At 43.6% G+C, this 25,026-nt stretch overlaps 2 protein-coding genes across 2 annotated transcripts in view; both read left to right on the top strand.

Annotated features, from left to right (window-relative positions):
* The window catches only part of LOC126953697 (high mobility group protein B1-like), a 32,752-nt gene extending 10,797 nt beyond the window's left edge, over positions 1-21,955 (top strand). The window contains exon 2 of the mRNA XM_050789291.1: positions 21,117-21,955. Coding sequence (XP_050645248.1) covers positions 21,226-21,609 — 384 coding nt within the window. The 5' untranslated portion in view covers positions 21,117-21,225 and the 3' untranslated portion in view covers positions 21,610-21,955. The remainder of the gene's footprint in view (positions 1-21,116) is intronic.
* LOC126953691 (glutathione S-transferase A4) overlaps positions 2,373-25,026 on the top strand; it is a 277,827-nt gene continuing 255,173 nt past the window's right edge. Inside the window, exon 1 of the mRNA XM_050789285.1 lies at positions 2,373-2,382. The gene's annotated coding sequence lies outside the window, so the exon portion shown is untranslated. The remainder of the gene's footprint in view (positions 2,383-25,026) is intronic.

The raw sequence follows: 25,026 nt of genomic DNA, 5'->3' as shown, positions 1-25,026 counted from the left end.
AATTACAGGCGTGTGCCACCATGCGTGGCTAATTTTTGTATTTTTGATAGAGGTGGGGTTTCACCATGTTGGCCAGGCCAGTCTCAAACTCCCGACCTCAAGTGATCTGCCCACCTCAGCCTCCCAAAGTGCTGGGATGACAGGTGTGAGCCACCGTACCCAGCCTGTAGTGTTATTTATAATAATAAAAAAATGGGTAATAATCTCAAAGTACCAATAGGTTATGTGCAGTAGATGTGTCATTCATAGGTTAGACAGTATGCTCTGATCAAACATATTTTGGAAACAATTTAACAATGTGGGAAAATGGTCATGGAAATATCATTAAATAAAAAAAGAAAATTATCAACCATTTTATAGCACATTTATTCCAATTTGTTCAACTACATTTACATGTGTATGAAAAAGATAGGAAGAATCCATATCAAAATGTCAATAGCAATTTTATGTGAGTGGGAGAATTATACGTGATTTTAATTTTTCCCTTTGTGGCTTTCTAACTTTTTAAAAGTTACTGCGATAAACATTAATTGTTTGTATAATGGGGAGGTCATTAAATTTTTTTGAAAGAATCAGTTAGCCCATCACCTAGTGATTCAATCTATTTGAAATAAACACTTTTTTAAAAAATGAGAGCAAAGCTCTTTCCACCGTAGATACTGCTCTTGGTTTCTACAGAAAAAGAACTTTTTGATTTTAGAGGGAGGCATGAAGCCGTGCAATCTTGCTCAAGTTATTAAATATTTTTCAAAGAAATTGACAACCCCTAGTGTGTTAGAAAAGACAAATAAGAGGTCCAAATTTATGCTCCGCCACTTACTACTCTTGAAACCTGAGGCAAGTCAGTTCCCTCCGTCCCTTTCCCTATCTGTAAGATGGAGAGCATGGTCACTCTTCTGTTTAGCTAACAAGATTATTATTAGGGCTGGGCACAGTGGCTCATGCCTTTAATCCCAGCACTTTGGGAGGCCGAAGTAGGTGGATTACTTGAGGTCAGGAATTTAAGACCAGCCTGGGCAACATGGCGAAACCCTGTCTCTACAAAAAAACACAAAAATTAGCACGTGATAGCACGTGCCTGTGGTCCCAGGTACTTGGGAGGCTGAGGTGAGAGGATTCACCTGAGCCTGGGAGGCAGAAGTTGTAGTGAGCCAAGATCCACTACTGTACTTCCAGCCTGGACTACAGAGTGAGACCCTGTCTCAAAACAACAACAACAACAACAAAAACAGTATTATTAGGTATAAAAAATCCCACATTGCATGAAAAGTAAGGTAGAGAAACTCTCTCGCAAATATACAGTCAAGACTCTTCTTTCAACATAGAGTATTTTTTAATAGAAGGCCAGAAAGGAGGCTGGTTCAGAAAGATAAATCCCTGCAGGGAGCGAGCTGCCAGAGATGAGCAGTGAGTCATCCACGATCAACTGAGGCAAAAGGCAGAGGAGGCAGGAAACATTATTAGATGGGAGCCCACTGAGGTCTGCGGCAGGGATGCACGTTCAGCCTTTTCCAAAACAGTGTGGGCTTTATAGCTAACTGTTTTGACTACTCTGCCATCTGGCAGTATCAGTTCCCATCCAGCCTGGTTCCCAGTGAATTCCCCTTCCATGAGAACTTCTTAGCCATCTCACCACAGAGAATGGGAGAGTTGGATTTCATCTCTACTCAGCAAACACTCTCACTCTCAGGGTCACAGCTAGGCAAACTAGCCAAGCTGCCAGCACTTGACCAGCACTGTCAGATTTCCCTTTTTCATTATTTTTTCATCTTCACCTAATCTATACTATATGCAGTCTAGTAGTAATTTACCTTCTAGTAAGAATTCGAGCCCCTAAGTCTTTTCTCCCAGTAACATTTTAAGCTCCTTTATTAAGGTTTTGTGAAATGGCGTTAGGAAAAATGAAGAAAATGTGAACGGGGTGGAGGGAGAAAAGGGAGGTCAGGTGGAGTTAGAGGGGATATCACTCTCTTACTCCCAGGGCAGAGGCACCTACTCTCTCCCATCATAAAGTCTGTTCTTAAGGTCAGTGGAGATTGCTTTGGGAAATACAATACTATATTGGAATATTCATGGAAATGAATACTTCGCATTCATGGAAATGAATTCATGGAAATGAATACTGAGAGTTTTCTTTAAAACTCCAAAGATCAGAATAAAATGCAAACTCTTCACACTTGCCTGGAGCCCCACAAGATCTGGCCCCTGGCCACCTCCACTGGGTCATCTTTACCACCCCTAAACCCCCACCTTTCCCCGTCCCTATTCTCTCTATTTCAGCCCCACAGGGTTTCTTCCTAAGCAAACTAGGATCATTTCTGCCTGGAAAACTTTGCGCTTACTGTTACCTCCTGGGATGCAACCTCACCTCATTCATGGGGGCCTCATGGGAGTAGAGAGAGTTATGTGATAAAATTCAAGACATCTAGTTAAATTTGAATTTCAGATAAATGAGTAATATTTTTGCATATGTATGTCCCAAATATTGCATGGGACATATTGATACTAAAAAAAATTTGTCATGGCCAACAAACATATGAAGATATGCTCAACATCACTAATTATCAGGGAAATACAAATCAAAACCACAATGGAATACCACCTTACTCCTACAAGAATGGCCATAATCAAAAAATCAAAAAATAATAGACGTTGGCATGGATGTGGTATAAAGGGACACTTTTACACTGTTGGTGAGAATGTAAACTAATACAACCACTATGGAAAACAGTGTGAAGATTCCTTAAAGAACCAAAAGTAGAACTACCATTTGATCTAGCAATCCCACTACTAGGTATCCCAGAGGAAAAGAAGTCATTATACAAAAAAGACACTTGTACATGCATGTTTGTAGTAGCACAATTCACAATTGCAAAAATATGGAACCAGACCAAATGCCCATCAATCAATGAGTGGGTAAAGAAAATGTGGTATATAGGGGGCCGGATGCAGTGGCTCAACCCTGTAATCCTAGCACTTTGGGAGGCCAAGGCAGGTGGATCACTTGAGGTCAGGAGTTCAAGACCAGCCTGGTCAACATGATGAAACCCCATCTCTACTAAAAATACAAAAATTAGCTGGTCCCAGTGGTGTTTGCCTATAATCCCAGCTACTTAGGAGGCTGAGGCAGAAGAATGGCTTGAGCATGGGAGGCAGAGGTTGCAGTGAGCCGAGATGGCGCCACTCTACTTACTCCAGCCTGGGCAACAGAGTGAGACTCCGTCTCAAAAAAAAAAAAAAAAAAGAAAAAAGAAAAAAAAAAGGAAAACATTATATGTATATACACATACACCATGGAATACTATTCAGCAATAAAAAGGAATGGAATAATGTCATTCACAGCAACCTGGATGGAATTGGAGACCATCAGTCTAAGTGAAGTACCTCAGGAATGGGAAACCAAACATCGTATGTTATCACTTATAAGTGGTAACTAATCTGTGAGGATGTAAAGGCATAATGATGATACAATGGACTTTGGGGACCCTGTAGGAAGGGTGGGACGGGGTGAGGAATAAAAGACTACAGATTGGGTACAGTGTACACTGCTTGGATGATAGGTAAACCAAAATCTCAGAAATCACCACTAAAGAACTTACCCATGTAACCCACTACCACCTGTTCCCCAAAACCTATTGAAATAAGAAAAAGGAAAAGCATTTGTCATCTATGTAAAACTCAAATTTACGCGGTGTCCTGTATTTTTATTTGCTAACTCAGGCAGCCATGCATAAGAACCCTTTCCTAACCCCCTCATCCAGCTCCATCACCCTCTCATCTCCTTTCCCTGTTTTACTTTTTTTCAAAACACTTACAACCACCTGAAATTATTTGTTTGTTGTTAGCTTCACCTACTAGCCTGAGAGAAAGTTCCATGCAGACAGAGATTTTATCTTTTTCCTGGCTATCCCTTTGATACCTGGAACATAGCAAATACAATTTTATATGAATGAATGAATGAATGAATGAGTTTTATACACACATTTGCTTTTCTTGAATCTTTTGCTTGAGGGAAAAAGCAAATAGCTTCCCAGATGAGCTTTTGTTCAAGGTTTTCTGCTCTTCATCTCCTCAGCTTCATGGTCTGCTTCATCAGGCACTGGATACCTTGCTAATGACTTCTGCCTGCCTTTCTGGCAATGCCTGTCCTGCTGGGACCCTAACTTTCCTGACCACCCTCGACACTCCCTGCCCCAGCACAGGTTTCACCTCTCTTCCCCATCTTCTCCGTTGCCTGGAATTACACACTGACACACTACTTTTGCTTTAAGACTTTCCATGTGAGGGCTTGCAGAAGATAACAGTTTGTCCATTCTCCGTGATGCAAATGAATTTATCAGATTATTTCCTGGGAACGGGTTTTGGTTTGAAGAAATAAGAGAGGAAGAAAGCTCCCCAGGGCCCAGTGATTGCATAAAATTAAAAGAAAGGGTTCAGACAAATGAAATTAGGGGTGAACTTTTGTTTTGTCTAAGCTGGCACCTTAGGTCTGCACCAACCCTCTTCAGCCCTGGCTGCATTAAGGATTATCTGCAACCCTGTCTCTATCCTTTCCCTTCACCGTTGGCCTTCAAGAGAATGCTCCTGACCATGGCTTCAAACCTCTATTAGCAGTGGTTGGTTAGCACCCGACAAAGGCATCTTTGCAAGACAGGTTAGAATAGCATCTCTTTACTGCTCTGGAAACCCAGGTGCAGAAAGAACAAGTGACCCAAGGTCAGTCCCAGGTTCCACCTTGGGACTCAAGGTTCCTTTCCAGCAGTCTCCCAGGCACTAACAGGAACACTAAATAAATGTCAAGTGATGAAGCATTGCAGTGGCTGAAAAATGAAGCTTGCATTCCCGTAACCCACTAAATTGTTCATATAGAGCTTCCTGATTGATTTGGGTTTTCTTTGTGTGCAACTTTGAATCCCTGTCTCATATTTGGGTCAGAGCAATGGGAGGGACACATGACTTGCTTTAAAATTAGCCTCAAAACTCATTGTATAACAGCTCTCGTTTTCACTAAATGGAATGATTTCTTGAGAGGACAAGCGCAGCATTTGTAATAAGTCTGCATAGTTGAGTCACCATGGAGAAAATCCTTTAGAGTCACCAAAACACTCAATGTTTCCATCTGTAAAATGGGGTGTAGATTTTGTTTGAAAGAAAATAAAAGGTAACAAAATAAACGTAACCACCTCATCCAGACCCCACCCCCCCCACCGCTGCCACACCACACACACACACACACACACACACACACACACACACAGTCTTTGGGCTGGCCAGTAGATAGGGAACAATCTCTTCTAGTCCCCAATAGACTGGACAAAGATAGACAAGGAAAGAAACCCTTTCTAACTCATACTATTACCAGAGTCTAGACTTCATGTTCTGATAGTTTAATAAGCTCAGAGAACATATTTTAAGTCCTAAGAAAACAAACTTACTTCTGACTAAAAGTTTCTCCTGGGAGAAGAAACTAACAAAAAATCATTCTGATCGCTGTCCTTCTCCAAAGACCATTTCCCAAGATTTCTGATTCATTTGGCAACATGTGCAAATAAACCCGAATGACCCAGAGGCGAAATAGCTGCAAAGAAATGTATGTGACTAAGCATGGCTAAAATGTTTCTTTATAGCAAGGAAAGTTTTCCCTTGGTCTTCTTAGTTAGATAAATGGTTGATTATAATTTATGTATCACTTCTGAGGGGTGGTACAGAGCTGAGGGTTGAGGGGGCAAGTGCTAAAAGATTTGGACCACCCTTTAAGTAGGGGGCCAAAGAACACAGAACTATCAACCCGGAACCACCAAGAATAGGGCTTGTCTATAACAGCTCCATATGTGACCAGGCAGCGAGGCTTCCGCGTGTGCTTCAAGTAGGTCTTACCGTCAGACAGATCTAGGTTCAGATCCCAGCTCAGTCACTTGCTAGCCATGTGACCTCAGGCAAACTGCTTGCCCCTGAACCTCAGTTTCCTCATCTGGAAATTGGGGTGAATAATCATGCCAATCTTATGAGGCTGTTGTGAGATTCAAATGAGATAATGCTTGTAAAAGGGGCTTGCAGAGGGCCTGACACATGGTTATTAGTCACTGTCAAATGACATGGTAAATGCTCATGGTTATTAGTCATTGTTATCTTCAGCGTTAGTTGCCTGTAGCTGCAGTAACAAATTGCCACACACTTGGTGCTTAAAACAACAGACACTATTATTTCACAGTCCCAGAGGCCAGAAATCCAACATCAAGCTATAAGCAGGGCCTATTCCCTCTGAAGGCTATAACTTGACTCTCATTCTCGGCCTGTGGCTGAGTCACTCCAGTCTCTGCCCCTGTAATCATGTGGCCTTCTCCTCTTCTCCGTCTCCCCTCTGTCTTTTATGAAAGCACTTGTTATTGAATGTAGGGCCCACACAGATAATCCAGCATGAGCTTATCTCAAGATTCCTAAGTTAACACATTTGCAAAGCCTCTTTTTCCAAAAAAGATTGTATTTATAAGTTCCATGGATTCGAACGTGGACATTCTAATGGGAGACACCATTCAACCCACTGCAGTAATATTTGTATGGTTATTTAGCAAGGGGTGCAGCATTGGCCTTCAAGGACTAGGGTAAAGTGGTCCTGGGCCCTCACTTTAGAAGGTCCTCGATCACTTCACATTCACCACTGGCTCAGTGCAACTTGTAACCCTGAACACCACTCATGACTAACATCATTTAGGTCCCAGGGGACCTCTAAATCTTCTGCCCTGTGTTCTCCAAACAAAAGGTAACAACATCCAGAGCTGTGATGGTTTGTAGGTTGTACTTCTGCTAGCATCAGACACGGACACTGCCTTGGGGAGTGAGGAGAGTTGGGGTAACAGAAGCTCCTTGGTAAGAGGAAAGACAATTAACTCTCCAAAATCTTCCTCTCAGCCTGAATGCAAGAGTCTTGTTTCCTTTCATGTTCCAATTTAAGATTCTGGAGTTACTCATGAATTAGCACAATATTCACAACAGTTCATGTTAGGTGGTTTTTGTTGTTGTTGTTGTTTTGAGATGGAGTCTCACTCTGTCACCCAGGCCGGAGCGCAATGGCAGGATCTCGGCTCACTACAACCTCCACCTCCCAGGTTCAAGTGATTCTCCAGCCTCAGGGTCCTGAGTAGCTGGGACTACAGGCACGTGCCACCATGCCCGGCTAATTTTTGTATTTTTGGTAGAGAAAATACAATGTTCAGTTTAATGAGCTCAGAGAACATATTTTAAGTCTTAAGAAAACAAACTTATTTTTTAGTAGAGAAAATACTATGTTGGCCAGGCTGGTCTTGAAACCTTGACCTCGTGATCCACCTGCCTCAGCCTCCCAAAGTGCTGGGATTGCAGGCATGAGCCACCGCACCTGGCCTTCACGTTAGTCTTAAAGGTGTGCATATGTAGGTCTGCACATGTAAGCCTGAAACACCATAGCAAACCTTCACAAAAATATACGGGTATAGACTTTTAAGATATTATTATAAGAAATCTTGAAAATCATTATATAAATGATAGCAATTTATGGGATGAAATTAAACTATTTTGTGATAGTCCCTGTGATAATGGCAATATACCATATGCAACCCAATTATAATGATTGACATAAAATTCATGATTCATTTCCACATTGAAGGGTTGCTTTAAGAATTTTAATGACAATTGCAATTGCTACTGCCTCTGCAGAGCAGTTTCTCTAAATGGAAATTTGAAAAAATGAAAAGAAAAACTAAGATTCAAGAAAGGTAATCTAATTAGGTATTACTGTCAATAGATCACAAATTATGTGAAAATACTGATTATAACAATATAATTATAATTTTCCTGAAATGAAAGCAAGAAACATTAATTTTATGGATAAATATATAATGCATGAATTGTATATGTCTTTATTATACATTCACACATGTCAGCCCATTAACAGAACACCCACAGTCGTGTAATAATGAAGTTCAATTATTTCTTCTAGTTTTTGCCAACTTTCAGTCAAATAAAAACCATAAATTTCACTTTCCCCCCGTTTTCTTGCTATGAACGTATATTTGCCAAAGTACAAAGATGGAAGAAAGTTTATTTAAATATTAGACATTTGCTGGGCATGGTGGCTAATGCCTGTAATCTCAGCATTTTGGGAGGCTGAGGTGAGAGGATTGTTGGAACCCAGGAGGTCGAGGCGTGATTGCGCCACTGCACTCCAGCCTGGGTGACACAGCAAGAGCCTGTCTCAAAAGAAACAAAATTAGACAGTTGTTGTGTAGGTCTCCATTCACACTTCACCCTCTGCAACTCTGCAATGTTAGGGTTAATCTGACCCTATGGTTCAAGGTCTCCATCTATAACATGTGGACACATCTGCACTTAATGGGCATTTTCTTGACTTAGAATCTTTGTCCTTTGGCTGCATGATACCTTCCTTGCCCATGCAGAAAGAGGGCTAACATGTCTAGTCTTCCAAGGTCACCAAAGGAAGATTTTTCTGCAACAACCAGTGCATAGGAATTTACGCAGCAGTTCATGATTTACTTTATAGAACACATCCCCCGAACTAGATGCATTTAACAGCCTTGGGCCATTAGTGTTTGAACCTTAGGAGGAATTTTAGAGGTCTGCCCTCACTTGCAAAAATGCAGTGCTCTTGTTGATCACCTAGGTCCTAAATTTATGAATGAATAGGCTCATCAGGCCAGATGCACAGAAGCAAACTTGCACAGCCTGTCCTAGCTGTCCATTTTGCTTTTTTCTCCTTTAGAATATTCTTAAACCACCTTACACTCATTCCTACAGAATCCATTGCCTTTGTTTCTCACCATGTGTCATACTAAAATTCTAATCCTGCTGGTAAGAAAGTTTAGTCCTCAGAGCTCAGGGGCTCCATGTGTCATGTCTGCCCCCAAGGTTTACATGAGTAAGCCTCTGCCTCGCGGGCTATGTAAGATGTAGGTAGTGTGCATGGTAGAGGCTTGCTCCCGTAGGAACTCTGCAGGCATTCACTATGGAGGTGCTGACATGCAGCTCTGCGCTCTCAGCTAGGGTTGGAGATAAGGTGCCATCCACTCTCCTAGCCTAGCCCCACTCCTGATCCTCCCTGAGGGGACATTCTTTCCTAATTCATCCAGCCGGAGATGCACCTTTTCTAATTCTCATAAAGGCTGGAGGTGGCAGTACTTGCATCCAAGTCTCTCCACCATCCTCGTTTCCTCCCTCCTCTACAAATCAGGGGTGAGGAGGACAGACAGTGAAGCTAGATGAAGTGAAACAACCATGTAAGATAATAGGTTCCAAGCTGTTTATATTGCAAACAAGCATATCACCTGCCCAGGTGAATTGCATATTGAAACCTGTGCTTGCATAACAAATGGAAAACAAACGGAGTGCAAGCCCTGAACAAATTAGACTTGAGCTCTTCTGACCGGGAGCCTACCCCGGCCAAGTTACAGAAGAGTATGCAAACCAGCTGGATGCTCTTGGTGGCTCCCAGCCAGGCCAGTGGCTCCCAGCCAGGCCATCAGCTCCAGCAAAAGGCCCCTTACAAGGTTCCCTCGGTGTTTGTGTCCTTGCAGCCTCAAAGACTCTCTCCAGGCTTGCAGGCTCCCCATGTTTGGTGTGTTATGACCCTTGCCTATTCTTTCAGTCTACATCAGTGGTTCCCAACTGGGGTGATTTTTGTCTCCTCCCCCCGGGGACATTTGACAAGGCCTGGAGACACTTTTTGTTGTCACATCCTGGGGAAGGATGCTATTGCATCAGATGGGAGGAGTCCAGGGATGCTGCTAACCCACCTACAATGCACGGGACACCCACACAACAAAAAACTCACAGTGTCAATAGGAACAGGACTGAGAAATTCTTATTGTACCCCCTCTGCCTGGATCTTTTTACTTGCATGTGATTCTTACTCTTTTATTGACCCTTGGACTAATACTTCACCACCCTTTGTCCCAAGCCTAATTCTCACCTGGATGTAGATGTCATGTTCCTTTTCATTCCACATCCTGAAGCCACTAAGCAAAGGAAAGGGTGCCTTCACCTCACCAGGTTCCTATACGTTCTTCAAACACTGGAGCTCTGCAATTATTTCAGGCCATTCTCTGGCTCTTCCTACCACCTCCACACCTGAAAGTCAAGCAGTGACTTTCCTGCAGATCCTACAGATGCCTGTAGGATCAATCTGGTTAATGCTGATATGTTCTTGGTTTCTAAATAGTATGATTTTAGACTTTCAGTTCTATTGGTGAAGGTACAATATATAATAGAAGGAAACTCCAACAATCCCCTACTAAACCTTTGCCCTTTGCTCGGTCTCTTAAAGATTCACGTGCTTCCAGCTCTTAACTAGTGTTGTCCTACTTTTGCTTGTGTTGTAATTTATCTTCTTTCTTGGGTTTTTTTCTTTTCTTTTCTTTTCTTTTCTCATATAAACCTTCTCTACCTCTTTGTACTGCTTGTCTCACATACTATTAAGTAATTTAATTTTTTTGTTATAGTCTTTAGTTTCCCAACACTGTCTATACTTCTTTAAACAATAGATTTCACCTGCATGGTAGGCAGAATACCCACGAATCCCAAGAGGTCCCTGTCCTAATTCCTAGAACTTGTAGATATGTGACCTTATATGGCAAAGGGGACTTTGCAGATGTGATGAGATAGGGGATTATCCTGAATCATCTGGGTGAGTGCAATAGAAAGCATGAGCCCTTAAAAAGGGGAGAACCCGGCCAGGTACAGTGGCTCACACCTGTGCTCCCAGCACTTTGGGAGGCCAAGGCGGGCGGATCACATGAGGTCAGGAGTTCAAGACCAGCCTGGCCAACATGGTGAAACCCCAAGAGTCCGTCTCCAGTGTTTGAGACGGGGTTTCACTCTGTCGCCCAACAGGAGTGCATATATCCTCTATCTCCCATTACCAAAGATTGATTCAGACATCCGTTCTTGATCTTTCTAGGAGCTGTGAAGTTGCAGAATTTTGGTCTGTTGGGATGCAACCTGGTGCTTACTTACAGATCTTGTTTTGCAAGTAAAAACAGGAAACTGTGGCCGGGCGCGGTAGATCACGCCTGTGATCTCAGCACTTTGGGAGGCCAAGGAGGGGCAGATCACCTGAGGTCAGGAATTCAAGACCAGCCTGGCCAACATGGCAAAATCCCATCTCTACTAAAAATACAAAAATTAGCTAGGTGTGGTGGCCCGCGCCTGTAATCACGGCTAGTCTGGAAGCTGAGATAGGAGCATCACTTGAACCCGGGATGCAGAGGTTGCAGTGAGCTGAGATCGCACCACTGCCCTCCAGCCTGAGCGACTCTGTCTCAGAAAAAAAAAAAAAAAGAAGAAGAACAGGAGACTCTAGGGAGGCCACCAGGCCTGTCAAGGTTGCATGGTTCTCAGGTGGCAGGCTGGCACCACGCCCCCCGCCCTGACTCACACACTGTTCCTATTTTCATTTCCTTCCCCTTAAAAAAGTAGAACTATCTCATTGATGTAAGAAGAACATACTTGGATTTTTTTTCTCATAAGGAGTCTTTAAAAACACACTGATAGTTGACACTGTATATATCAAGGTTTTCTGGCAAAAATTTTCATGGAATGTAGTTCCAGGAGATGCTCCAGAAAACTTTTTAAAAAGCTTCTGTGGTCAAATAAGCTTGGAAAATGCAGCATGCTTATTCCTGCCTTGGAATGTCATCACATACATAAGCTTAATAAAACTTCTCAGAAGTCTGTAGCAAAGAAGTCCTAATTCAGAGTTTTTCCTTTTCAAATAACATCCATTAGCAGGAGGCAAGAAATGCTAGTATAGAAGTGGTTTCGTGTCTTTTCTCTGTCCCTTTCACTTGCTGTGTGGCTGGTTTAGCACTGTAGGTGGCTCTGGCCTGAGGACGCGAGGTGACCCTTTGGGAGTCAAGCAGGTGAGTGCATCCCAGAGCCCCAGAGCCCTGATGAGGTGAAGTCATTTCACCACCCTAGGACAGCTTCTAGTCTTCTTGGGAATGTGAGAAAAACAAACTGTTACTTGCTTAAGCTCTTATAGCTAAGTTTCTGTTCCAAGCAGCCATTTTCCTAATCAAAACAATGTTTCAATGTTTATTCCTGAGTATCACATAATTTTGCTCTGTAGGTGTCGTCTTGGCTTTCTTTATGAATGGTAATTACTGGCTGGGCGCAGTGGCTGAGGCGGGTGGATCACTTGAGGTCAGGAGTTCGAGACCAACCTGGCCAACATGGTGAAACTCTGTCTCTACTAAAAATACAAAAAAAAATTAGCCAGGTGTGGTGGCGCATGCCTGTAATCCCAGCTACTTTGGAGGCTGAGGTAGGCGAATCACCTGAACCCAGGAGGCGGAAGTGGCAGTGAGCCAAGATAGCACCATTGCACTCCAGCCTGGGCAACAAGAGTGAAACTCTGTCTCAAAAAAAAAGAAAAAGAAAAGAAAAGAAAGAAAGGCAATTACTGGGTAGGGGCTAACAAGTTTACAAAGCAGGCCAGCAACAGCATCAAGTCACTCAAGTCAGTGGTTCTCAGTGTGACCCCCAGACCAGCAGCCCCAGCACCACCTGGGAACATATTAGAAATGCACATCCTCAGAACTCACCCTAGATCTGCCGAACCTGAGACTCCAGGGGTGGGGCCGAGCAACTTGTGTTTTGGCAAACCCTCCCGGTGCTCCTTATATACTAACATTTTAGAATCATTTTAGAACTTACTTTAGAACTAACATTTTAGAACTTAGTTACACATTCAACCTCAATGAATTTGTAAACCCAAGCAAGGAAAAACACTTTGAATGAAATAGTTGAGTTTGAACAGCAAGACTCATGCCCACACCTAACAACAGAGAACAGGCTCTGTGAGAAAAGGTGTCAGGCTTTGCCTTGGCAATTCAAACTGAGATAGAAATACTATAAAGGGACTGGGCATGGTGGTTCACACCTGTAATCCCAGCACTTTGGGAGGCCGAGGCAGGTGGATTACGAGGTCAGGAGTTCAAGACCAGCCTGACCAATATGGTGAAACCATGTCTGTACTAAAAATACAAAAATTAGCTGGGTGTGGTGGTGCGGGCCTGTAGTCCCAGCTACTCAGGAGGCTGAGGCAGGAGAATCGCTTGAACCCTGGAGGCAGAGGTTGCAGTGATCAGAAGGACCAACTCTGTCTCAAAAAATAAATAAATAAATAAAATAAAAAATAAAAACAAAGAAGTACTATAAAGGTAACAGTGACAGAAATGGAAGCTACCACCACTTAAAGAGTGTGGTTAATTGTGGTTCATGTCAAGGTACCAAGAGGCTAGTGTTACAATTTTCTTTTTGCTTCACTTCGCTTTGCTTTGCTTTAAGATGGAGTCTCAGTCTGCCGCCCAGGCTGGAGTGCAGTGGCGTGATCTCAGCTCACTGCAACCTTTGCCACCTGGACTCAAGCAATTCTCCTGCCTCAGTCTCCTGAGTAGCTGGGATTACAGGCATGTGCCACCATGCCTGGCTAATTTTTGTATTTTTAATAGAGACAGGGTTTCACTATGTTGCCCAGGCAGGAGTCTTGAACTCCTGACCTGAAGTGATCTGCCCACCTTGGCCTCCCAAAGTGCTGGAATTACAAGCATGAGCCACTGTGCCCAGCCAGTATTGTAATTTTCATAGGAGGCTTTCACTTTCCTTTTCTTAATAACATACTGTTCCCTTGCCTCCAACTTGGTTCACAGGGCAATTAGAGTATATAGATAGGATTTGTACAAATCTCAGCAATTTAAGAATCTGCAAAAGTGCATATGAGTGAAGACGAGGTAAGAGCGCGATTAGAAATGCTCAGTGTGACTGGAAATGTTATGAGCATGCTTCATTCTCACTCTCAACTTGAGATCTCCAAACTCACTCTATTCCATCCCAAGGTATCTGCTTTCTCCCTTCTATTAAGCAACCAACCGTTACTGAGCACTCTCGATTTTCCAAGGAAGGTGCTCATATATTTTTGGTGAGTCTCATGAAGCCAGTATTTGTAGCAGACGTCTGCTGTAATGCCAGAAGCAGAAGGGACCTGGTCCTCCTTTCCCCACTCTCCCCACACTGTGGAAGCTTCAGGGCACAGAGGCGATTGAGAGCTGCTCAACAGCAGTGGTGCTGAGCTTTCAGCTCTGGCCACAATATCCGGTGGCCGGTGCAGTTGATGTCAACACCAGTTTCTCAACCAGACCAACCCTGAGGCTTTGCCCTGCAAGACTTTCTCTGCTCCCCGAGCTCCCTTAGGTTCTGCTAAGCCTGGTTCTATAGCCTTCCCTTCTATTGTGTGAATTGTCCAAAACGGATTCAATAAATTCCTTTTTTTTTTTTTTTTTTTTTTTTTTTTTTGAGACGGAGTCTGGCTCTGTCGCCCGGGCTGGAGTGCAGTGGCCGGATCTCAGCTCACTGCAAGCTCCGCCCCCCGGGTTTACGCCATTCTCCTGCCTCAGCCTCCCGAGTAGCTGGGACTACAGGCGCCCGCCGCCTCGCCCGGCTAGTTTTTTGTATTTTTTAGTAGAGACGGGGTTTCACCGTGTTCGCCAGGATGGTCTCGATCTCCTGACCTCGTGATCCGCCCGTCTCGGCCTCCCAAAGTGCTGGGATTACAGGCTTGAGCCACCGCGCCCGGCCCAATAAATTCCTCTTTTGCCTAAGCAAGCCAGAGTCATTTTCTGTTTGCTTTCAACTTAGAAGTCAGAGTAACATGATATTATCGCCATCTTGTTTAAGTGAAGACACTGACACTTGGAGGTCAAGGAACTTGCCAGATGTGTAGTACCCAGCCTCCAAGATGGCCCCCAGTGATCCTCACCTCTTAGGTATTTATGTCTTTGCATAGTCTCCTCCCGTGTTTAATTGGGACTGGTCTGTGTGGAGTTCAGCAGGGATGGTATGTGACTTCTGAATCGAGACCATAAAGGACATTGCAGCATCTGCCTTGCTCTCTTGGATTGCTTACTCTGGGCAAAGCCAGCACCATGCTGTGAGAATGTATTTACCATGTCTTTTATTTTTGTATTTTTATGCCCCTCCCAGGACTAGCCAGTTTTTAGAAATAGCAAACAACCATGAAGGTGCTTTACAAATGTAAACCAATCAATCCAGAGCCCACAAACTGCCACCTCCTTGGGGCTCTCACCCTCCAGGCCACTATCCACCTGCCCTAATCACCCCAGGAGTAGAAACTAGACAACTAGGGATAGCCTGTATGGCCCAGAGCCTGCTGAAATGATTCAAACTATTCAATCCAAAGCCCGATCACCCTCCCTTGCTCATTCCTTCCCACAGAAACCACCATAATAGTTTGTGCCCCTGGCCGGGCGCGGTGGCTCACACCTGTAATCCCAGCACTTTGGGAGGCCAGGGCGGGCGGATCACGAGGTCAGGAGAATGAGACCATCCTGGCTAACACAGCGAAACCCCATCTCTACTAAAAATAGAAAAATATTAGCTGGGCGTGGTAGCACACATCTGTAGTCCCAGCTACTCGGGAAGCTGAGGCAGGAGAATCGCTTGAACCCGGGAGACAGAGGTTGCAGTGAGCCAAGATCTCACCACTGCACTCCAGCCTGGTGACAGAGCAAGGCTCTGTCTCAAAAAAAAAAAAAACAAAAAACCAAAAAAAAAAAAACAGTTTGTGCCCCTGTTTTCACTCTGCTCCCTCTGCCTCCTGACTGACCTTGGTACTTCCCCATGTGGCCCCATGGTGTGACACACCCCTTCCTCTTGAGATCTGTGAGCATAACAAACTATCTTTTTATTAGCAGTCATTCCTGATCCGATGGCTTTGCCATACCTAAATATTAATAAAACCTATATTTTAAAACAGAGGACACTCAAGTACCATGTGGTGAAGCCCATATGGAGAGGAACTGAGGCCTCCCACCACAGCAAGCCCCCATTGGCCAGCCAAGTGAGTGAGCCTCCTTGGAAGCACACCCACCAGCCCCAGTTGAACCTTCAGATTATGGCAGCCCTGGCCCACACCCATCTGCAATCTCATGAGAGGAGACACTCTAAGCCAGACTTCCCATTCAGGCTGCTCCAAAATTTGCAGCTTACAGGAACTGAAAGACAATACATGCTTATTGTTATTTTAAGCCACTAAATTTTGAAGTAATTTGTTCCTCAGTAATGGCTTCTAAGTGGAGGAACTGATTCCTCCACTAACCCCATTTGGGGTTTCCTTATTGCCTCTCCAGTGTACCAGCATGAGAAAGAGCAAGATACTTTGGGCTTCTGACTCAAATGGTAAGAAAACAAAAAAAAATTGAATTTCACATAACAAGAATTCAAGAAGAAGAGCATCCAGGGTAGATTAACAAAGCAGCCCAGTGATCTCACTCAGGCCCCAGATGATACTCTTCATTTCTCTGCTCACTCAGCCTGTCAGCTGAGCATTCTCTTTTTCAAAAGATGTTAGCATCATTCCAAGCATCTCATACAGACAGGACAGTGTGAATCTTCCCAGAAACCTCTTTTTTTTTTTGAGACGGAGTCTCGCTCTGTCACCCAGGCTGGAGTGCAGTGGCCAGATCTCAGCTCACTGCAAGCTCCGCCTCCCGGGTTTACGCCATTCTCCTGCCTCAGCCTCCCGAGTAGCTGGGACTACAGGCGCCTGCCACCTCGCCCGGCTAAGTTTTTTGTATTTTTAGTAGAGACGGGGTTTCACCGTGTTAGCCAGGATGGTCTGATCTCCTGACCTCGTGATCCGCCCGTCTCGGCCTCCCAAAGTGCTGGGATTACAGGCTTGAGCCACCGCGCCCGGCCCCCAGAAACCTCTTAACTGACTTACTCCCTCTGGCCAGAATTGCAGTGTATGGCCATACCTAAGACAATCACTGGTAAGTAGGCTGGGAGAAGGAGTGCATTGATTGGCTTAGACCAATTACCAATGGGAGTGCAGTGATTGGCTTAGACCAACTACCAGTGGGAGCCCAGTGATTGGCTTAGACTGGCTACCAATGGGAGCACAGTGATTGGTTTAGGCCGATGACCAGTGGGCATGCAGTGATTGGCTTAGATGGATTACCAATGGGAGTGCAGTGATTGACTTCAACTGATTACCAATGGGGGCTCAGTGATTGGCTTAGACCAATTACCAATGGGAGCACAGTGATTGGTTTAGACCAATTATCAATGGGAACACTGTGATTGGCTTCCACTGATTGCCAGTGGGAATGCAGTGATTGGCTTTGCTTAGACCGATTACCAATGGGAGCGCAGTTATTGGTTTAGACCAATTATCAATGGGAGTGCAGTGATTGGCTTCCAATTACCAATGGAAGCCTAACGATCAGTTTTACTTTGGGGATGAAGTTTGGGAGTTCTTCACTTGATCACATAGGGCTGGGGAGACCCTTGAACAAAATCCAGGTTCTGGCAACAAGGAAAACCTATGCACAAGGGTTGGGGTGATGAACGACTTAGGTACATTATCTTCTATAATAAACCATCAAGAAGTCAGCTGCACTAGCGAGAAAGGCAATAGAGGCCCAGAGAAGGTGTCAGGAAAGCAGAAGAAAGAGTCGGGGCAGGTAGGTCGGGGCCAGTTGGAGGGCCTTGGGCTTTACACATAGAACGAATCACCTGAATAAGTCACTCCCTAAACCACTGTTCCTTCACCCCATTCTCCCTCCTGAGGATGTGTTCTGCACCTGCTCACACATGTGACTGTTCTTTCACATCACCAGTGTGTCAGGGTGACATGACCCAGCTGCCTCCAGAAGCCTCCCAGCCAACGGACGCAGAGCAGGCTGTGGGCAAATCAGTCAGGTGGTGGCTGCTGATTAGAATTCATCCGCATTCTCAGGGTGGAGGGCAGCAGGAGATGTGTGCAGCCTCCTCCCCTATGGAGGGGATGCAGGATGCTATTTGTTTAAATGGTGGTTGGTTACACCAGAAACACTTGGCCTCCTTTATCTGGATATAGAATAACCCAGCACAAATAGATCAGTCGTAGTAGTAGTACAACAGCTATAGTAGCCCAACCCTTTTATTTTGTAGATGTAGAAAACCAAGTTCATATTGAAGTGACTTGGCCAGGATCAAAAAGGCCAAGCTGGAACTAAGACTGAGTCTTAAGACTCTTGCTTTGATTCTCTCTCATCATACCTTATAGGAAGAGTTTCTATGCTAAATTCTATGCCAGATCTATAATGTCATTTTTCTGAGACACAAAACTGCTTTAGGTAAGTGATCTAATAGTTCCTCATGTTCATCTGAAATCTACTAATTATGTTTGACATGGAGACTTTTATTTTTAATGTTGTGTAATTAGACTTTCAAGTTCCGCCCTTAAAACTTTTTATCTGTTGTTTACCAAAACAGGCCAAGATTCCAGCTAATAATATTTTCAACCACTTTTGTCATTCTCCAATAAATTATATAGAAAATTGTCAAGAGTAATTCCTGGTCGGGCGTGGTGGCTCATGCCTGTAATCCCAGGACTTTGGGAGGCCAAGGCAGGCGGACCATGAGGTCAGGAGTTCGGGACCAGCCTGACCAATATGGTGATACCCCATCTCTACTAAAAATACAAAAAAAAAAAAAAAAATTAGCTGGGCGTGGTGGTGCGCGCCTGCAATCCCAGCTACTCAGGAGGCTGAGGCAGGAGAATCACTTGAACCCGGGAGGCAGAGGTTGCAGTGAGCCAAGATTGCGCCATTGCACTCCAGCCTGAGCAACAAAGTGAGACTCTGTCTCAAAAAAAAAAAAAAAGTAATTCCTTTCCAGTGATAGCAGAAATCAGAGACTTCAAGTATCCAGTTCAAGTTCACTGGACTCACTACTTCAAAGGCAGTATAATAAGCTCCCTGAGATGATCTTTCTGAAGTAACTCTTTTCTGTCTATCAGCTGACTTGCAGAACTGATTGTGTACTTGACACAGATCCACATGACTCAGTGCAATGGGAGTAGTTCAGCAGTTTTGAATTCTTAGATGATTTTCGCTCTTTGTTTCTTGGTTTGTTTGAAGAGATCAAAAGGGAGCTGTATCGTTGTGTGATAAGTGTGTCTCTATCACTGTTTTCCATAGCTTTCCCTTCCAAGATCCATTATAACTTTGGAAATGTGGTGAAATGTATCTTATTAAAAGACTAAAAGACTAAAAGACTATCTCTATTAAAAGACTAAATCTGGTAAGGTTTAGTCTAGGGATGTGTGTGTGTGTGTGTGTGTGTGTGCATGCGCACATGCCCGCATGTATGCTAGGAGCAGGCAGAGTGGGGAAAGGAAGTGATGTGGGGGTTGCAATTGTAGCAGTTGCAACAAAACAAGGATGTTTAGCACACATCTACAATAAACATGATCTTCATTATTTTTAGTTAGCCACATTATTGTTATACCCAGAAAAATAATTTTAAAAGCTTTCAAAGTTTAAAGAAATGATTCACAGCAGAAAATCAGAATCCAAGTTGGCAGTCTGTTCAGTAACCATCATTACTTCTCCCACTAATTTTCAGGTCACTATCAGTAAAACATTTTTAGTCAAGCAAACAATTTAACAATTATTTGTCCTCATCCACTTTTGCACACAGTTGAATAAGCTAATGTGGGCTGGAAACAAAATTAGAAACAAACTCTGATTAAACCATTCATTCATCAAATGTACATTCAACACTAGGTATCTGACAGGTTTTGTATTATGAGAAAAGAAACAGTAAACAGGAATCTGGGTGCAGTCGCTCACGCCCATAATCCCAGTACTTTGGGAGGCCAAGGTAGGCGAATCACCTGAGGTCAGGAGTTCAAGACCGGCCTAACCAACATGGTGAAACCCTATCTCTACTGAAAATACAAAAATTAGCCAGGGTGTGGTGGCACATGCCTGTAACCCCAGTTACTTGGGAGGCTGAGGCAGGAGAATTGCTTGAACCAGGGAGGTGGAGGCTACAGTGAGCTGAGATCGTACCTCTGCACTCCAGCCTGGGCAACAGAGCGAGACTCTGTCTCAACAACAATAACAACAATAAGAAACAGTAAACAGGAAAAGACAAAGGGTTTCCATTCAGTAGAACCCTGTGGTGGAGGCCTGGACAGCATGCATGGGCACACACTGGCGAGGCACCAGTCTTGGTGTGAGCAAGCAGACAGTGCAGGAAAGCCTCCAGGAGGAGGTGATGTCAGAATTAAATGTGGAAGGACAGGTGAGAGTAGACAGACATGGAGGTAAAGGGAACAGGAGAAAGAAAGGCTTGGAGTTGTGAGGAGGGAGCGTGCACGTCAAGGACCTCACAGTTAACATGGGGGGTGGGGTGGTGGGGTCAGCGGGGAGTAAGGGAGTGAGAAGGATGGAGGCAGAGGGTGGGGGGTTCATGCGGGGCTGGGTTGGCTTTGCCAGGAGATGAGACTAAATCCTGATAGCCGTGGGAGCTATTGTAGAAATCATTTCAGGCTGATCAGATTTATTTGGGTTTACTGGAGGAGGGAGGAGGCTGTTTGTATGTATTTATTTAATCTTGTTTGGACAAGCCTTAAGCTTAGTAAAGGACAATACGAGGTCCTTAATATTGAAAGAGCCAACATATACCGTCATACATTATTGCAACATTCTCATTATTCACGTAGTGCATTCAGATGAATATATTCTCAACAAATATTTCCTTCATTTGTAACATCTAGGCAGAGGTGGGCAAGAGCAGATAAAAGAGATGGCAAACTTTGATGACCTTCTTTATATGCCTCAAGGCCTCACCACTGATATGTCATTGAATATTTCACACTGGCTTCCTCCAACTCTTTTTATCAAGGTCTTAACAATCATTGTGTCAACATGTGACCTTATAAACTGTACACAAGGACCCTTTTTGGGACAACGTGATCATGGGAGAGAAATCTCTCCGTTTGCCTCCCTCTCCCTACCCATCTGTGCTTCTGCCTGAAGTCATCAGCATTTCAGATATTAAAACTGTGTTCTTTAGGTCTTAGCCACCAGTTTTTATTTGCATAAACCATACCAAGAAAATGAGAAATTCCTTTTGTGGCTTCACTACTTGGAACTTTGAAAAGAATGAACAGTAACATTCTTAGTCAGATTCAGATTTCGTATAAAACCTGCTTTAGAGAACTGAAGGATAAGATATGCTTATTTAAAACTTTTAAATTATCATCCTCTCGATAGAGACAACACCAGGACAAGTGAGAGCCAGACAGAAACTGGGCGACTCTGCCTCACCAAGGAAAAATTACTCAACGTGAGCAAAGGAGATCCTAAGAAGCCAAGAGGCAAAATGTCATCATACGCATTTTTTGTGCAAACTTGTCAGGAGGAGCATAAGAAGAAGCATCCGGATGCTTCAGTCAACTTCTCAGAGTTTTCTAAGAAGTGCCCAGAGAGGTGGAAGACCATGTCTGCTAAAGAGAAAGGAAAATTTGAAGATACAGCAAAGGCGGACAAGGCCCGTAATGAAAGAGAAATGAAAACCTATATCCCTTCTAAAGGGGAGACAAGAAAGAAGTTCAAGGATCCCGAGGCACCCAAGAGGCCTCCTTCAGCCTTTTTTCTGTTCAGTTCTGAGCGTTGCCCAAAACATCCTGGCCTGTCCATTGGTGACGCTGCGAAGAAACCAGGAGAGATGTGGAATGACACCGCTGCAAGTGACAAGCAGCCTTAGGAAAAGAAGGCTGCAAAGCTGAAGGAAAAATGCACAAAGGCTCTTGCTGCATATTGAGCTAAAGGAAAGCCTGATGCAGCAAAAAAGGGACTTGTCAAGGCTGAAAAAAAGCAAGAAAAAGAGGAGGAAGCTGAGGAAAATGAAGAGGGTGAGGAGAGGGAGATGAAGAGATGAAAATGAAGAAGACAATGATCATTAATAAGTTGGTTCTAGCTTTTTTTTCTTGTCTGTAAAGCATTTAGCCTGCCTGTACACAACTCACTCCCTTTAAAGAAAAAAAATGAAATGCAAGGCTGTGTAAAATTTGTTTTTAAACCACACGGTGTCTTCTTTTGTATAATTTAACACACTACTGAAATGTGTCTTTAGATAGCCCTGTCCTGGTGGAATTTTTTTTCTGTTTATATTTTGAGATGGAGTCTCCTCTGACACCCAGGCTGGAGTGCAGTGGCACCATCTTGGCTCACTCCATCCTCTGCCTCCCGAGTTCAAGTGATTCTCCTGCCTTGGCCTCCTGAGTAGCTGGGATTGCAGGCGCATGCCACCACGCCTGGTGGTATTTTCAATAACCACTAACCTTGCCTGGTAAAGTATGGGGGTTGTAAATTGGCATGGAAATTTCAAACAAGTTCTTTTTGGTACACAGCACAAATTAGTTATATATGGCAATGGTAGTTTTTTTCATCTTCAGTTGTCTCTGATACAGCTTATACCAAATAATTGTTGTTCCATTAACTGAATATCACTCTGTAATTGCAAAAAAAAAAAAAAAAAAAAAAAAAAGTTGCAGCTGTTTTCTTGACATTCTGAATGCTTCTAAGTAAATACAATTTTTTTTCTTTTTTTTTTTTTTGAGACTGAGTTTTGCTCTTGTTGCCCAGGCTGGAGTGCAGTGGTGCGATCTCAGCTCATCACAACCTCCGCCTCCCAGTTTCAAGTGATTCTCCTGCCTCAGCCTCCTGAGTAGCTGGGACTACAGGCATGCACCACCACACCCAGCTAATTTTGTATTTTTAGTAAAGACGGGGTTTCTCCATGTTGGTCAGGCTGGTCTCAAACTCCTGAACTCAGGTGATCCATCTGTCTCAGCCTCCCAAAATGCTGGGATTACAGGTGCGAGCCACCGCACCCGGCCTAAATACAATTATTTTTTATTTAAAAAAAAAAAAAAAGTATTATCCTGTCAAGAGCCACCCTAACCAGACTCAGTACAATGTTAAAACACATCACCCAGAAAAGATGGCACCTTCAGTTCATGCCAGAGAATCTCTCTTGCCGGTAAAAAGTTTAAAAAATAAAATAAAAAACACATCACCCAATTTGGGCAGTGTTAGCAAATGCGCCCATTTTTCATTGCAAGTTTGCAAGTTCTTTTTTTTCCCTTTTTTCCTTATTTATTTCCTTGTTGTCTTTGTTTTTTGTTTGTTTGAGACGGAGTCTTGCCCTGTCACCCAGCCTGGAGTGCAGTGGCGTGATTTCAGCTCACTGCAACCTCTGCCTCCTGGGTTCAAGCGATTATCCTGCCTCAGCCTCCCCAGTAACTGAGATTACAGGCACCTGCCACCATGCCCAGCTAATTTTTGTATTTTTAGTAGACACAGGGTTTCACCATGTTGGCCAGGCTGGTCTTGAATGCCTGACCTCTGGTGGTCTGCCCATCTTGGCCTCCCAAAGTGCTGGAATTACAGGCATGAACCACCATGTCTGGCCAATTTATTTCTTTTTTAAAGAGACAGGATCTTACTATGTTGTTCAGGTTGGTCTCAAACTCCTGGGCTCAAGCCATCCTCCAGCCTCAGCCACTGCCTCCCCTCCCCAGCCCCCAATTGCTGGGATTACAGATGTGCACCACTTAAGGTTTTGCATTTATTTTCAAACTTTTTTTTTTTTGGCTCCTTTCCTGGTCATCATAGTCACATTAAAAAAGAAAGAAAGAAAGAAAGAAAGAAAGAAAGAAAGAAAGAAAGAAAGAAAGAAAGAAAGAAAGAAAGAAAGAAAGAAAGAAAGAAAGAAAGAAAGAAAGAAAGAAAGAAAGAAAGAAAGAAAGAATACATTTAGATAAGTCAACATTAGGAACTACTTATTACTCCCATAGAACATCTATTGTTTTAGGTGCAAATATTTCCAAAATCTAACTATTTGTATGTATTTTTCCTCTTAATTTACCTGAGAGATGCTCACAAGTGTTGAACTTAATGAAGGAAAATTATAATTTTCTCTTTGTGATTTTTTAAAAGAGTAGTCAAGGGTAATTTATTATAACAAACCACGAAAGGAGATTACATTTTAACAGTATTTAGTTGATTTATAAGCCAGCAATGACTTCATCGGCCTAGTCAATGAAAGACCACAAGAGTTTTAAATAAACTCCCCACGTGCTGAGCTGTGTGCTTCCCTTATTCTATCCCCCCACCCTCTGCAGTTTAATGACATAAGGTGAGTAATGCTACAATCTGTTGAAGACTCAACAAGGTCACGCTCTGTAGACACCACAAGAGTTAAACTGAACTTTAATAATAACTTCAGGCTAGGGTGCTGGAGGAGGGAGAGCACCAGGAAAAAGAGCTAGTGCATGTGGGGCTTAATACCTAGGCGATGGGTTGATGGGTGCAGCAAACCACCATAGCACATGCGTACCTATGTAACAAACCTGCACATCCTGCACATGTACCCTGGAACTTAACATAAAGAAAAAAAATAGGCCGGGTGCCGTGGCTCACGTCTGTAATCCCAGCACCTTGGGAGGCCGAGGTGGGCAGATCACGAGGTCAGGAGTTCAAGTCCAACCTGGCCAATATGGTGAAATCCCATCTCTACTAAAAATACAAAAATTAGCTGGGCATGGTGGCATGCGCCTTTAGTCGCAGCTACTGTGGAGGCTGAGGCAGAAAAGTCACTTGAACCCGGGAGGCGGAGCTTGCAGTGAGCCAAGATCACGCCACTGCACTCCAGCCTGGGTGACAGAGAGAGACTCCGTCTCAAAATAAATAAATAAATAATAATAATTACTCAAGGTTTATCTTACAATGCTGCCACCTCCCCCAAACAAGTCTGGAGATTGAATGGACATGATTTTAATAAGAGAGGGGTGGAGGGTAAGGGCTGCATTTGGGGAGATGGGTAGAGGAAGAGGAGGCAGGTTGAAAATAGTTTTTTAAAATCCTGGTCACTGAGTGGAAAGCATGCTCATGTTCCTAGGAGCAGAGGCGGAAAATGGGTTAAACTTGAGGGACACACTAGGAGTTAATCATTCAGGGTTCAGGGTGAATGCAAGTAAGAATTCTAAAAATAACAACTTCTCCTTCAAAACTGAAGCAGTCTGCAAGAAGCAGAATTGGAGAGCTTATTAGCTTGACTCCTTTGCCCTCTGCTGCTGATGCTCCCAGTTTAAATCCTGGCACAATCCTAAAATAAGAG

The sequence above is a fragment of the Macaca thibetana genome, chromosome 4, assembly GCF_024542745.1.
Source record: "Macaca thibetana thibetana isolate TM-01 chromosome 4, ASM2454274v1, whole genome shotgun sequence".
Taxonomy (NCBI): Eukaryota; Metazoa; Chordata; class Mammalia; order Primates; family Cercopithecidae; genus Macaca; species Macaca thibetana.
The sequence above is the reverse complement of the archived record's forward strand: the minus strand, read 5'-3'. Positions and strand labels throughout refer to the sequence as shown.